General features: G+C 41.7%; 1 protein-coding gene across 2 annotated transcripts in view; it reads left to right on the top strand.

The window, feature by feature from the left end:
- The first annotated feature begins 5,794 nt into the window (after nt 1–5,794).
- Nucleotides 5,795–16,408, top strand: part of LOC139389822 (transmembrane protein 132D-like) — a 62,577-nt gene continuing 51,963 nt past the window's right edge. For both annotated transcript variants that reach the window (XM_071136787.1, XM_071136788.1), the window contains exons 1-2: nt 5,795–6,293; nt 13,865–14,750. In XM_071136787.1, the coding sequence (XP_070992888.1) occupies nt 6,221–6,293; nt 13,865–14,750 (959 nt within the window). In that variant the 5' untranslated portion in view covers nt 5,795–6,220. The remainder of the gene's footprint in view (nt 6,294–13,864; nt 14,751–16,408) is intronic.

The raw sequence follows: 16,408 nt of genomic DNA on the forward strand, positions 1-16,408 counted from the left end.
GCTGTGCTTTGGCAAAGTGGGTGGGGTTATATCCTTCCTGTTTGGCCCTGTCCGGGGGTATCATCGGATGGGGCCCACAGTGTCTCCTGACACGCTCAGCCTCCAGTATTTATGCTGCAGTTGTTTGTGTCGGGGGCTTGGGTCAGTTTGATATATCTGGAATACTTCTGTCCTATCCGGTGTCCTGTGTGAATTTAAGTATGCTCTCTCTAATTCTCTCTTTCTCTCTTTCTTTCTCTCTCTCGGAGGACCTGAGCCCTAGGACCATGTCTCAGGACTACCTGGCATGATGACTCCTTGCTGTCCCCAGTCCACCTGGCCGTGCTGCTGCTCCAGTTTCAACTGTTCTGCCTGTGATTATTATTATTTGACCATGCTGGTCATTTATGAACATTTGAACATCTTGGGCATGTTCTGTTATAATATCTACCCGGCACAGCCAGAAGAGGACTGGCCACCCCACATAGCCTGGTTCCTCTCTAGGTTTCTTCCTAGGTTTTGGCCTTTCTAGGGAGTTTTTCCTAGCCACCGTGCCACTGCTATCGGGTGTCTTCTCTTCGGAAAATAAAATATACACTATGGTATCCGGTCATAACAGTGTGCTTTCTCCTGCATGCAGATAAGTTGCTTGCTAGCTAACAGTCACACCACAGACCTAAGATTACTAGTAGCCTATCTTTGGTTGTACATATGTTCTGCTTGAGCTGGCTAGTTTACGGTTCGTAAACAAAGCCAAAGAAGGCATAGGTGCATATTGTTGAATGGCACCAAAGGATCATGGTGAAAGGGGCCGTAACTAGCAAAAGATTATTGTTGATGTAGTCGTTTTCATCCTGTCTCAGACAGTCAAATCAAATATACTTATAAAGCCTGTTTTACATCAGCAGTGCTTATACAAACCCAGTGGTTATACAGAACCCCAGCCTAAAACACCAAACAGCAAGCAATGCAGATGTAGAAGCACAGTGGTTAGGACAAACTACCTAGAGAAGCAGGAACCTATGAAGAAACCTAGAGAGGAACCAGGCTCTGAGGAGTCCGTCCTCTTCTGGCTATACCAGGTGGAGATTAGAAGAGTAACGTAAACTCACTCACTTTTGTACATCGCCTTGGTCCGTACAATTGACCTTATTTTTGAGACCTAAAAAACGTAATACTTCCAGATCAACTGTAATATCAATACCAATGTAAAGCACAATTTCTCCCCTTTCCAACAAAATTAATGACGAGACCTTCATGATGCCCATCTCTGCATAATTCAACAAGGCAATGTGCTCCATCGGATCTTTTTAAAAATGGCGGGAAAGCTACAAAGTGAAGTTTTTTTCACCCGATTTGTCCAACTGATCAACTTTAAAATGTAAATTAAACATAAAGAGTTTATGTAATGTCTCATCACATACCTTTTTGAAGGTTTGTGGCGAATTTGAAGAGGGGTTTAGGGCTGTGCTAACGTTAGCCTGACAAGTGAACTGCAGCTGTTCCGGCTTTTGAGTGTCATGATGGCTCGCAGTAATGACGCGCAAAAAAATGTAATTGGCACCCTAGTCATGAAATATTAGTTTAATATTAACAATAATTATATTAATTTAGACAACTTAATTATTCATGATTTTTTTTCTTACAGTGTATATGGTTAAGCATGATTTTAATCTCAGAGAGAAGGGCTACCCCTGGTGGAAAGATGCTGTACTGCACAAAATGAGTTGCAAATGCGCGCTGTACGTCACGTAGTGTGACACGTCACGATGTAACATACAGCGTCGGAGGGGTCCGTTTTTTTCATATTTTCTCAAATACTGTTCATTAGTCCATTACCAAGTCAATCAACGCTGAATCGAAACGTAGTTCACACCCCGGATTTTGATGCCAACACAGTCCCATTCGTTTTCATTGCAGCCTCGTTTGAATGTCACGGTTATGCACATTTGTACGGAATGGGGCGAGTTTACGTTACATGGCCATTAAGGCCAGATAAAAAATACAAAAATTAACTAGATGTAGTCTAGTTGTAATGAGTGTAAGAGATGTTGACAAATGAGTAGATTTGGTTGTAAATGAACATTTAAGAACACAATACTATGCTTTCTTAAATATATTCACAGATGGATCTAAGGACCCTAAAACAGGGAGGGCAGGTGCAGCTTTTAGTTTAAGGGGGCAGTGATTAAAAGAGCAACAGATGATTTGTTGGACATACTGCTGCAGAGTGGGTTGGACATACGGCTGCAGAGTGGGTGGAGGTGGTGAGGCCAGACAGTAGTAATCTGCTCTGACTCCTGTGCAGCACTGGTGAGCATAAATTAACGTGTGTCTCAGAGCAGAAAATATGTATTGTATGATATTTTGCAGTGCTTGTATCAGGTGAAATAGATGGGGGTATTTGTGCTGTTCCTCTGGGTACCAGCTCATTTGGGAGTATACGGGAATGAGGTGGTGAATGTTATCACCAAGCAGGCTCTTAAACATCCTAATGTTGAAATTGGATTTTCAATCAGTAAAGCAGACGCCAAGGGGTTAATAAGAACAATGGTTAAAAACAAATGGCAATAGTTGTGGAGCAGGGAGAGAAAGGGTAGACACCTGAATAAGATCCAGGAAAAGGTGGAGGCAGGGAGGTCCTCAGGCCGAGAGAGAAGGGAGGAAACTGTAATCACAAGGCTGAGACTGGGACACACCAGGCTCAATAGTACAATGAAATTGGTGGGGAAACATCCAACTAGGTGTGATCATTGTCAGGAGGAGATGGAGACAGTGGAACATATTATCTTTCAGTGCCAGAAATATGTGAGGGAAATGCAGCAATTGTTATTAGATTTGAGGAGTAATGGGGTTGAAGAGCCAGGATTAAGTGAACTTCTGGGGAAATCTTCAGGGGATGTAGTATTTAATTATGTATTTCGTTTCCTTAGGGAGACGAGATTTTTCGGTAGGATTTAGACCTTCACTGCCTCTGGTCCACACTCCAATCCAGTTGGTGGCGGTAATGCACCTTAACGTTGGTTGCCAACCACCATATAAAATCCAAAGAAGGACAGGGCTGAATTCCAAACACTTAAAAGACACACCCTCTCCCCTCAGATTAAGTGGACACTTCTGAGAATGTTTGACGAGTTTAAATTTGCAGGGCAAGGGAGGAATTAATTCATTTTAAAATGGACCACCCTTTTCCGGAAATTCGTCACTCATTAGGTCGGAGCTCGGGGCGGCAGGTAGCCTAGTGGTTAAAGCGTTGGGCCAGTAATGGAAAGGTTGCTGGATCGAATACCCAAACTGCTTTTAACTGACTTGCCTGGTTAAATAAAAATAAAAAACAAAATAATTTGGCCCACGGGTGTGTTTTCATGTGCCACAGTCAATTATGATTGCATTTCTAATTAAATTAACTATATCAATATTAATATATATACACTTACTGTATGACAGCTAACTAATGAATGGAACTAGATGGAACTTTGAATAAATACGTTTTATTTCTACAATTTCCAAAAGCTAACCAAACAAACACATCATTACTTTGACGAGATGTTTGTGCATTTGTAGCACAATTTCTAATTTATGTACATTCGTTTTTACTTGTATGTTGACTTTTTTTGTGGATGTACAATCATCGCGAATTGAATTATGGGGCGTTTCAGGCGCCGAGTGAACAGAATTGTACACTGCAAACTCTATCAATAACGAGGGCTGAGGGGTTTACGTTGCGAAGTTCCCTTGTTTGGTTAATAATTTCAACCAACGGCAACGTCATAAACCCAAAGTCATAAAGCGAGGGTAAGTGGAGCCCAGATCAACCCTAATGGCCTCATAGACTGCGGGTCCGTGATTGGTCTGTGTCAGCACGTAGTCTTGTGTGACGACAAACTTAGTCCGAATGGATCACTATTTAATAAAATATCTCGATTTGTAGCGAACTTTAAAAAAATTCACCATGAAGATCGAACTTGATCATAGTAAACACATTTTAGAGCCCAAAACAGGCGTCAATTTTTTTTTGCAGGGGGAGGGGGGGGGGGTAATTTACATAGGCTTTCTATGGCAGATATGGCTTTTGGTACGGCTATTGTAGGGTAGCTAAGCAGTTGCCAACCAGCAGAGCTCGTGACTTCACGCTACAGACCGGACACTGGGGCTTGAGTCAAACATAATACCTGTACGCCCCCGAGCACACTGTTGAGTTCATCCTCAGTTTGAAACTCTTGCGAAAGTGTTAGAAGGGGAATATGAACATTTACTGTTGTTGATACAAATGTTTAAATTCCATGCATTATGGCAACGACATTTTCTTACTCTTGACAACTTTTCATTCTAATGATATGAGAACCCTTTTCACAATGAGGTACAGACACTGATAATTTATTATTTAACTTGCTGCAAGAAATATATGGATGTTAAAAGACTCCAAATCCACCAACATACACTAGAGTTCTTATAATTCCTTATCTTTAGCCACCAGGGGGCACTAGAATTCCACCCCTTTAACTTTAACAGTAGGTGTTCATAACAACAAGGGTTCAGCCTCATTTACCTAATGCTAATTTATAGTTGCGCCAATCACAGATGGAGAGCATCATATCCACCATGCCCATCATATTATTTTTGCTGTCACTTACAAAATCATGCACCTTTGATATCCCGCTCATGAGTATCCCTGTATTCATGAATAAACAGAATATTCAACATTTAAATTAATATGGGTTAATAGGAATAGTAACTGAAATGTGGACACTGACTGTAGGCCTATCACTTCTGACATGTAGCGTAATTTAATATTAACTCCTGCAGAATTATGCGTTTCTTGCAGTGAAATTATACAACAAATGTCAATTTTTTTTCGGGAACAGGAGTGGAGAGATATGATTTCTTTCTTTCAGCATCTCTTGTCAAAATGCAATGCTTGTGTTATGTGTTATCTTTTACACTTTTATGCAAGCAGACAGTATTTCAACCACACAAAATATGCACCCAAGACGAATTGAAGTGTTATCATAAACATGTTTTCTCAGCTTTTAATTTCCTTAAAATCGGTCAAACTGATGACATTTAGATATTTTGCACTGGACCAAACATAATCACACAACACCCATGATATGCGAAACTGAGCTTGCACAGACTGTAAATAAGATAAGATATTTACATGTATCCTGTCTTAGATCACCATAACCCAGGCATCTGATCTGGGTTTATTATATCCGGGACACAAGCTTTTTCGTGTTATTGTAAACTGGATATGATGTTTATATGTGTCAACTCAAACAGAATAATTGCGTATCTAGAATAATAACGGGATATTGGTGTTCATGTCAATGTGGTCATTGGTGGCATAATGGGTGCGAGTGTACCCATAGAGCAAAGTAAAAGCAGGAAGAGTAACCATCAATATGTGCTGTGATTTGATTAAACTCAACTGACATTACAAAAAATACATTCCATTGCATGAGCCACAATAACTGGAGAAAAGTTACATTCGTGAGCATATTTAAATTAACGAGTACACTACCCTAAACACTTTTAAAATGCCCCATGTACATTGTGAGAGCCTCAAATAAATTACGTATGTTCTGGAATAACACAAACTATAGCCAACTAATCACTATAATTAGCAGCATGTACAGTAGTGGCTGTTTGTTTACACCATCCTCTTATCATCTCTTTCTTACGCTGGATTTAGAATCGCATGAAATCGTGATGGTCTCCTGCTTAATTTACTGGACGAGACGTGCTCTGGCCGGATTGAGTTGTGACAGATGATTACTTTAGTGCCCCAAGGGGTTACGCACAAGGCAGTCGGTGATCTGTGAACACACATGGAACATTTCAGTTCAGTCAGTCCCAACGATGGTCAAAGTTGGGTAAATGTCTGAGAGCTGATGCAAGGACTTCAAAATGAATCAGATGGAGTTGCTGTATCAAATAATCGTATTCGGTATGGCGGTATAAGGAATAAAAGAAAAAAGAAAAGCACATCGAAACTTGGCTGATTGTTATCTGATTAACGGGACGGGACGTCTCCAAGTTCGTTAAGCAAAACCTTTCCACCATCGAGACAGTTTCTGATAGCTCAATGTATAGTTTATGTGACGCACGGAGTGCACAAGACAAGGCTGTATTCGTACAGGTGCGATGTTGTAGCCTACACTAGTCAAGCTACTCTTCTTGGGTTGTTGAAACTCACGAAACTCTGAGACTGGAAGTTACATGGAATAAAGTGACAGCCAAAATGAGCATTTACTCTCATATCTGGAGGTTTTTACAGATATTCCTAGCGACGATTGTCACAGTTGTCACCCAAGGTATGTGCCTTTTATTGTAAGTGAAAACTAGCCTGAGTGATTGTCTGCATATACCTATATTAATTTAGATTCTATTTTGCTCTATTCCATGGATGTTTTTAATTATATACTCTTTATGGTGTTGTTCGAGTAGTCTAGACGTGTATTCTAGTTTATTTCCTATAAAATTATATCAAACTAGTAGCCTCTTAAATGTTTGTGTTGTCTCTTTATAATATAATTATGGTCGAGATGTTGATGACACAACATAGACCAGCGTTTCCCAAACTCGGTCCTGGGGACCCCAAGGAGTTCACGTTTTGGTTTTTGCCACAGCACTACACAGCTGATTCAAATAATCAAAGCTTGATGATGAGTTGATTATTTGAATCAGCTGTGTAGTAGTGCTGTGGCAAAAACCAAAACGTGCACCCTTTTGGGTCCCCTGGACCGAGTTTGTGAAACGTTGAAATAACCACTGTTACCCTTGTGGTTCAAAATGTATTTAACTTATAGTTTCCTTAAATTATATACCGTACTTTTATGACTACAATTGACATGCATACTGACCAAGCCATCAGTCAAGTGGCCTACCAAGTTACAGTAGGTCCACTTTAGCCTAATTAGCCTACTCCAAAGAGCATGGTAAACAAAGTTTTTTATTTTATTTGGGGTTGATCTTATTGATTTGTGCTGATGTAACATTGCTGATGTGAATTTTGTTTTTTGCAAACCTCAATTTCTGTCTGGCGTTATGGCAGCGCCAAATGCATGCTCTGGCAATTTCGTCTTGTAAAAGCCAGCACTCTGCTATTTTCCAATGGTGGCGCCAGGGTCGGTAATTTGCCTGTTTAATATAAACTCAATTGCGCTAGGTTGGAAAGGTGTGTCCTTAAAAACATGCGCCAATGTGCCAATTTCAAGCAGCGCTACTGGTGATATTTAAACTGGTCTTAGCAGTAATGCAATTAGTTATGACATCGATTTTGCCAGCAGAGGAGCACAATAGCCTAATCAGTAGCATATAACCAATGTTTTATTCAAATATAATTAGCAGCAAAACAGTCAACAGACATTCCTGTGTTTTCTTTATGCTGAACGTAATTATTTGTCCATGCAGCTTCTGTGCAAAGTATGGACTCATTAGGCCTATCTGTGATGCACATTGAATGAAAGGTGTCAGTGACTGTAGGAAGGCTTTTTAGGAACATAAACTTATAACAATAGACTGCTTATTGTTTGTCCTTTTATCATTTACAAAAAATGCATTTTCTGCGTTCATCTGTTGCACCCAACTGTAAAATCGCGGGAATTCCGATCCCTGGCCTTGGTGCTGAATCCTCTTGTAGTTTAGGCTATTTGCCTGTTCATTTGTTTATCTTTCACGTGGCAAAGTCCAAAGTCAGATAATAGATAGATAATAGATAATAGATAGATAATAAGCAGTAGCAGCACATGTGATAAGTCAAACGAGTTAGTGCAAGGGAGTGGCAATGCAGATAGTCCATGTAACTATTTGATTAACTATTTAGCAAGTTCCACTCATGAAACGGACACACATTAAACATTTAAATTGCTTTCATTCCCTAAGTGTAGTGACAGTGTCCAGCAGAGCTAGTCCAGAACTCATCATTGTGCTCATTCACATCACCTCAGTAAGGAAATGGACAAGACCCTGTGGACTTTAATTACAAACCCAGCAATATTCCACATCACAAAGGCATTTGCTAAAAAGCTTTTAACTGCCTCAAAGACTGCTATTTCCAGGCGATGTGGCCCTCCTGAATTATAATAAACAGACTGGATAAAGAGATAATAAAAAGGGAGAAATCCTGATAAAACAGATTTTTAAAAGCAGCTTTAAGAGTCTCATTGGATATAGCAATCTCTACCAATCCCCACACAGGCCTAAGCATCTCCCTCCCTCCCTCCCCTCCCTTTCTGTACAAATCTGATCAGTGCTCTATCTCGTTTGTATGTTTATGTAGCAGTTGCAGGGACATAGGGTCTTTTCAAGAGTAAACCACCATTTCTATTAGGAGAGCTTTGTCCCTGAAATGCTTAGGTCATGCCTGACCTTTGCCCTGGGGAGAGGACACTGCCATTATGGAAGTAAACAACATCTTGACCTAAACACAGGCTCTCTTCACCACTTGGAATAAGTGAGATATCTGTGTCATGGCTCCGTCAAGTCATTGGAAATCAGATCACTTACAGGCTGTTCTGCATATATGGAAATGGCAGGTAGCCTAGCGGTTAAGAGTGTTGGACCAGTAACCGAAAGGTTGCTGGTTCAAATCCCCAAACTGACTAGATTAAAAACCTGTTTGTGCTCTTGAGCATGGCACTTAACAATAATTGCTACTGTAAGTTACTTTGGATAAGAGTGTCTGCTAAATTACTGAATTGTATTTTAGCACATTAGAATGCATGGGGGTTGCACACACAATGTACTTAGTGATGGAGGAACAGACACTTATCTGCATACAAACATGATGTTATTGCAGAAGAAAAGGAACAGGCAAACTGTTACTGGTCATTCAAACACCATGCATCATAGGCCAGGTTTGTTTGGTGTGTGGTCAACCCAAATCAGTGGGTTTCATCAAGACAAACTCAAGTTGAATAGCTTGTCAGAGCGTGATTTGTAATTCTGTATTAAAAGAGACAATGTATTGTATGCTAGTTGGTCTCAATATAATGTTGACAATAGCATACAATGACAGCATGGGTAATGTTTTGTTTCCTAGTAACAACCAATAGCCTACTGTAATAGTACTGTAAGTACTGAGCAGTACTGTGCTGTCCAGAAATTGGTCAGCTGACAGCTTTACCTCTACTGAGAACAATGCCAAGACCTAAAGACACTTATAGCCATGTCATTAATTAGCTTTTGCCTTAGTCTCCTCACTTTTTTTGAATCAACCTTATATGTTTCATTGTGTCCAGTGATGCTAATGGTACTGTGGTACTGTTTTTACCCCCAACATTAGAACACAGGACCATATGTAGTCCTGTCGGGCTCCCTGTTCCTAGCGTTCTGATGCCCTTATTATTTGCTTTATCTAACAGGCTCACAAGTAGTGACTTATTCTGAGAAAAGAGACTCATTATGTTTAAAGGTTGCCTTAGTCTTATTTCATCAGTTCTGAAAATCTCTCTCTGCTTTTTCATATCTAATATATTATTATTAAATTGTTATTACTATTGCTTAATGAAAGTGCTTATTCCCTAAAGATAGACTCACACTGTACACATCTACCTATTCACAGATATTTTCATTTGGAATCACCTAGAGAATTTGGAAAATAGATTTGATTAACAGCATATCATTTTGCGCTCGGTATATGGATTCAGTTGTGCATTATTTTCCCTTTTGCATTTGAAGAGCAAAGCAGTTGATCCTTGTAAGAACGAAAACAACAATGTCAATGGAGACATTAGAGAAGTGCATTTCTGTAGGCCAGAATAGATATTGTTTAGGTGGACAGGGAAATAGAAAAGTGAAAGGTCTGTCTCCAAGTTGAGGGATTGGCGCAGCTCTGTGCTAAAACAGCTGGTGGAGGGATTTGGCATTGTGTTTATCAGCTGGATGCAATGCTTTCATCATGGGTAGTGAGGATGGATATACAGTATAGGCGCAGCATATACACTATATATACAGAAGTATGTGGACACCACTTCAAATTAGTGGATTCGTCTATTTCAGCCACACCCGTTGCTGACAGGTGTATACTGTAAAATCGAGCAAACAGCCATGCAATCTCCATAGACAAACATTGGCAGTAGAATGAAGTGCTCCGTGACTTTCAACATGCACCATCATAGGATGCCAGCTTTTAAATTTCTGCTCTGTTAGAGCTTCCCCGGTCAACTGTAAGTGCTGTTATTGTGAACTGGAAATGTCTAGGAGCAACAATGGCTCAGCCACGAAGTGTTAAGCCACACAAACTCACAGAATGGGATCGACTAGTGCAGAAGCGCGTAGCACATAAAAAACGTCTGTCCTCGGTTGCAACACTCACTACCGAGTTCCAAACTGCGTCTGGAAGCAACGTCAGCACAATAACTGTTTGTCTGGAGTGATGAATCACACTTCACCGTCTGGCAGTCTTACGGACGAATATGGGTTTGGCGGATACCAGGAGAATGCTACCTGCTAGAATGCAAACTGTAAAGTTTGGTGGAGGAGGAATAATGGTCTGGACTGTTTTTCATGGTTTGGGCCAGGCCCCTTAGTTCCAGTGAAGGGAAATCTTAATGCCACAGCATACAATGCCATTCTAGAAGATTCTGTGCTTCCAACTTTGTGGCAACAGTTTGGGGAAGGCTCTTTCATGTTTCAAATGTTTTATTTAACTAGGCAAGTCAGTTAAGAACAAATTCTTATTTACAATGACGGCCTACCCTGGCCAAACCCTCATGACGCTGGGCCAATTGTGCTCCGCCCTATGGGACTCCCAATTACGTCCGGTTGTGATACAGCCTGGAATCGAACCAGGGTCTGTAGTGACGCCTCTAGCACTGAGATGCAGTGCCTTAGAACACAGTGCCACTCGGGAGCTCTGGAGCATGACAATGCCCCAGTGCGCTAAGCGATGTTCATACATAAATGGTTTGTCGAGATCGGTGTGGAAGAGCAGTTGCAGCACATCTCCCTCCTGCAAAGATGCAGAAGCAGAAAAGGCCCTGTGAGTGTTTATTCACAGCGGTGGGAGATGTTGCCAGCTCTAGTATTAAACAGCACATCTGTCTGTCAGTGGCCACTGGTGGAGACAGCCCAAGCCCAGGCCCCAGACCCAGCCTTCTCCTACAGAAAATGATTGAGACACATGTCTGTGGGAGAGAAAAAAAAACTACATTTGTGTTTCTCTTTGAATTGTCGCTACGTAGACATGGCTCCGTTGTGTTTCCCTGACCTTGTAAAGCTTTCCAACGAGTCCACAGCCTCAGTACGATGGCTGCTCAGTGATAAAAGCAGGTGAAGGAGGGATGATGTCACACGCCACAGACCATGAGGGACAAGACTCAGTTAAGTTTACGAAAAGCTCAACAGAAGCGAAGGTACAGGACGGCAGGCAGGCTCAGGGTCAGGGGCAGGCAGAGTGGTCAGGCGGGTGGGTTCAGGGTCAGGACAGGCAAGGGTCAAAAACCAGGAGGGCGAGAAAAACAGAGGCTTGGAAAAGACAGGCGCTGACAGGACAAACGCTGGTAAACTTGACAAACAAGACGAACTGGTAACATACAAACGGAGAACACGGGTATAAATACACATGGGATAATGGGGAAGATGGGCGACACCTGGAGGGGGATGGAAACAATCAAAAAGACTGGTGAAACAGATCAGGGCGTGACACTCCTCCTCCTCAGGAAAAAAGTATTCAACAATCCAGTGACAGATGTGCCGTTCTCTCTGTCATCTTTTGTCATGATTTGACAAATGGAACTAAAACATATGTGTCTCTACAGATGCAGATAATTATGTCTGTAATCTTAGTCAACTCTGTGGTTAGCACAAGTTTATGACAGTTATGGGATCAAGAATAGTTGTCAAGAGGGACATTGTTGATGATATCTACAAATAGTTGACTTGTCACAGTGGTATGTGATGCATGCATTGTGTATTCTTAGTTTGTCATAGTTCATGATAAATAGAATCACATTACATTGCAGGGCTCATAGGCTAGTCTTTGGATGAGGTTGTCCTCTTGGCAGAACCGAATGTGCCCATTTTTCATGAACAAGCATCTGACTTTATTCTGCAATGCAAGCTATAGGCCTACCCTTAAGAGGATAATAGACTTGGTTTCATTATTTTTGAACAGACAGTTAATTATTAACTGACAGTTTGTGAGATAATTTCCGGTAATGAGCACATACCAGGCAGTTGGTGCTTTTCTCTCGCTCACTCTCTCACTCTCTCACTCACACACACACACCAAGTAGGCCAATTAGCCTCCCATTGACAGTGCAGCCTCAGGTCAGCTGCCATAATCTGTGTAATCTATCAAAATGGCCGCAAAATGAGAGTGGATGCTGGCCTGCGGACCTGTGCCCAGTTCACTTCCAGAGGGACAGACATGCCGCAACCCTCATGCTTTTAGGCCGGATCAAAGGGCTCTCATGCTGTTGTCTCTTTCGACATCCTCACGCTACTCCAAACACCCCAAATTACAATTCTGCCCTGTGTGGGAAACAAAGGCAATAACATACAGAAAACAAAGCAGTAACTGTACTGAACAAAAATAGAAACACAACATGTAAAGTGTTGGTCCCATGTTTCATGATCTGAAATACAATATTGCCAAATTTGTTTACATCCCTGTTAGTGAACATTTCACCTTTGCCATCCACCTGACAGGTGTGGCATATCAACAAGCTGATTAAACAGCATGATCATTACATAGGTGCACATTGTGCTGGGAACAATAAAAGGCCACTATAAAATGTGCAGTTTTGTTACACAACACAATGCCACAGTTGTCTCCAATGTCATTTTAGAGAATTTGGCAGTACATCCAACCAGCCTCACATCCGCAGATCACTTGTAACCACGCCAGCCCAGGAGCCCTACATCCCGCTTTTATACCTATGGGATTGTTTGAGACCAGCCACCTGGACAGCAGATGAAACTGAGGAGTATTTCTGTCTGTAATAAAACCCATTCTGATTGGCTGGGCTGGGCTCCCACGTGGGTGGGGCTATGCCTTCCCAGTCCCACCCATGGCTGCTCCCCTGCCCAGTCATGTGAAATACATAGATTTGGACTTTATTTATTTATTTAAATTGACTGATTTCCTTATATGAACTGTAACTCAGTAAAATCGTTGAAGTTGTTACATATTGCATTTGTATTTTTGTTCAGTATAATTTGTTCTGTTTTCACGTCCTCATATCATGTAGATGTTATCGCTTGCTACTTTGCCATTTTGTTTTACGTTAATGGTTTGAGCTGAAATCACATTGATAATGGGATTGACTTGATCTAGATGATGGATGATATGATGGCTATGGAGTCTGTTCTGATGCTGTCCCACCAGTGTGCCGGGCCACTGCATCACACTGTAATAACCTTAAGCTGCTCCTGCTATAATTTGTAATATAAAGGCCCTATTGTCTACTGTGTCATGGGAATTCGAAGATTAAGTAAAAGGTCAGTGCTAGCCCTTTCACTTTAATGACGAGGTCACATCCAGTTGATCAGCTTGCCTCAAGTCTAGTTCCTGGACTTTTCTGCATGGTTTCTTTTTAGTATTTCCTGTTGAACCACTATTTTTATAGGATATTTTTGTGTTCAGATTAATAATGATAAAGGCCATGAATTATTCCTGACCTCTTGATATAACCAAGAAACAATGGACCATGTTGTAGAACTCCTGACCCTGATCATGAAGGGGTGTTAGATAGAGTTTAGAGAAGCAGGAGAGTAGCCAGAAGGTTGTAAATTCCAAGGCGTAGGCTATTAGGAGAGGCTAAGGGTCTAGTGACTCACTAGTCCATCCAAAATGATAAACATTCATTTCCTCTACATGTCTTCAAAACAACAATGTCTGTTAACCTGGGGTAATGTTTTGTCTCTTGCTTTCCCACAGAGTTGGACAGTCAGGAGATGTCAGAAAACACCAAGAGCTCTCTGCCATTCCCTGTGTTCCTTCCAGTCAACTACCAGGTACGAGATGCAGACTGCTTCTTCCTGAAGGAGACCGGTCAGGACATCATGAGAAACTCCAGCCTGCAGACACAGACACAGCCATTTGTCATCCTGAGAGCCAGCCGGCCGCCTATTGTCAACGCCAGCTATGGGCCCCTGTCCAAAGAGCAGCCTGTCCCTCTAGACCTGATCCAGTCTATGCAGCTGTTCCGGGCCCCGGGGGTATTCACCTATAACTGGAAGGTCCAGTTCTTTGTGCTGACCCGCCGGGTCTACTCCTCCATGCCCAAGGTGCAGGTGTTGTTCTATGTGGCTGGGAGGGACTGGGACAGGGGAGCAGAGGGGTTAAATGATGAGTTGCCCTGTGTGATGTTGTTTGCCTTCTGGCAGACCCAGGAGGTAAGGGGCTCCTGTGCCCTTGGAGGTCAGAGGGGCACCTGCATGGCTGAGCTGGAGCCTGTAGCCAGCTGGTTTAGTCCCGCAGCTGAGAGCTCTAGCCGGGAGAGGCTGTACCTAACAGAGGGCAACACAGTAGAGCTGTACTACCAGGCCCGGCCCAGTGCCTACGGGAAGTGCAGGGAGTGGGATGGGGGCCGCTGGGGTAGCTCAGAGCAGCAGCAGCAGGCTGAGTACGTCCCTGTTACTCCAATGCAGAGAATCGGCAGTGTACGCCTCCTTCAGGTGCCCAAGGGAGCTGCATCTCTGTCTCAACTCAAGCTGGGAAAGGTCGTTGTCATTCAGACCTCCTCCAAACCCCTGAAGAAAGATATCGCCACTTTCAACATCCTCACGGCCAGCTCCTCCTCCCAGGAGAACTTCACTCTGCGGTGAGTCTCATATGACATGATTGATGTTTTCACTCATACTTAACCTACTTTACTTTTTATTATGTCAAGTTACGTATTCTAAAACAATAAGTTATCTTAAAAATGCATATTTACAAATGCCACAATTTCCCTATGACATATAGGAAACAACTATAGTGAAGTGCTTTATCAGACCAATAACTGTCCTGTAGCACTGTCCTGTGGTTATAATTGGTTAACAACTAACCCTATGTTCTGATGTATTGCACAGTAGCCCAACTTATCTTCTACATTTAGCGTTCCCAAACTGTCCATTAGAAATAAGGGAATATTGGAGGAAATTAGATTTGATGTGGATTAAAGCATTTCTCAGAAAATATCATAGATGTTAGCAGTCTTACTGGGAATTGAGGCAGATTATTAATGTTAAATTGAAAAATACATGTCTTTGCTAGTGGAGAGTAATGATATTCAGAGCTATTTCAACTTTCCTTGCAGTCATCAAGTGACTATTGCTTTTGCATTAACCTACTATATTCCAGTATTTTCATCATTCAGTTAATCATAACTAAGGTGAGTTTTCCTCTCTCTGCGATTTTTCTAGGCCCAATGGCTATTTCCTCTTCTCCTCACTCACTCGGGCTATTTTCAGGTTCGGGCTTAACTTCTGTAATGTCGTACCAGGCCACTCTTTCCCTTGATGACAGCTTTGCACACTCTTGGCATTCTCTCAACCAGCTTCATGAGGTAGTCACCTGGAATGAATTTAAAATAACAGATGTGTTAATTAAAAGTGTTAGTTAAAAGTTAATTTGTGGAATTTCTTTCCTCCTCAAGGCAATCAGGAAGGGTGGTATACAGAAGCTAGCCCTATTTGGTAAAAGACCAAGTCCATATGTGAAAATTTGATATTGTGTTTTTTTTACATTGGATAAAAGCAGAGACAGATTGACAAAATGGTATATCACACACTGCATTTGAGGAACAATTGGAAAGTAATTCTGCTTTGAAAGTTGATAAACTTGTAACTTCACTTTTGAGAAAATGGCCTTTGAATGTTTTAGTACAGTACCTACCGAAGAGCTCTTCTTTGTCTACACCCATTCAGCATCGTTCACACCCTCTTATGCTTTAGTCCCACCCATTTCTTCAAGGGTTGATCTGAGCGTTCTGTCCTAACAACAACAGTCAAGCACTCAAGCTAACTGCCTAACGTGAGAGAACAGTTCACTGACCATTTTACTCGCCCTAGCAGAGCTGGTTAGGTTGTTAATATGTTATCCAGAGCGTTGGTGACTGCAACTGTGCTGCTGGCAACAATTTAAGCTTTTTTGGCAATGTTTACCGACACTGGCCATATTCAACAGGTGTTGAGTGTTTGTAAATTTGCCATTTATTCTGCACTCTGGCACACTCAAGACGACTACTCTGAAATCAGAGTAAACAAATCCAATTCTATTAGTCACATTATTCGTCACATGAGCCGAATACAACAGGTGTACCAACAGGTTCACCTTACAGTGAAATGCTTACTTACGAGCCCCTAATCAACAATGCAGTAAAAAAAAAAATACAGATAAGAAGTAAAAGTAACAAGTAATTAAAGAGCAGCAGTAAAATAACAATAGCAAGACTATATACAGGGGGGTAGCGGTACAGAGTCAATGTGCGGGGGCACC

This window comes from Oncorhynchus clarkii, chromosome 30 (assembly GCF_045791955.1).
Source record: "Oncorhynchus clarkii lewisi isolate Uvic-CL-2024 chromosome 30, UVic_Ocla_1.0, whole genome shotgun sequence".
In the NCBI taxonomy this organism is placed as follows: domain Eukaryota; kingdom Metazoa; phylum Chordata; class Actinopteri; order Salmoniformes; family Salmonidae; genus Oncorhynchus; species Oncorhynchus clarkii.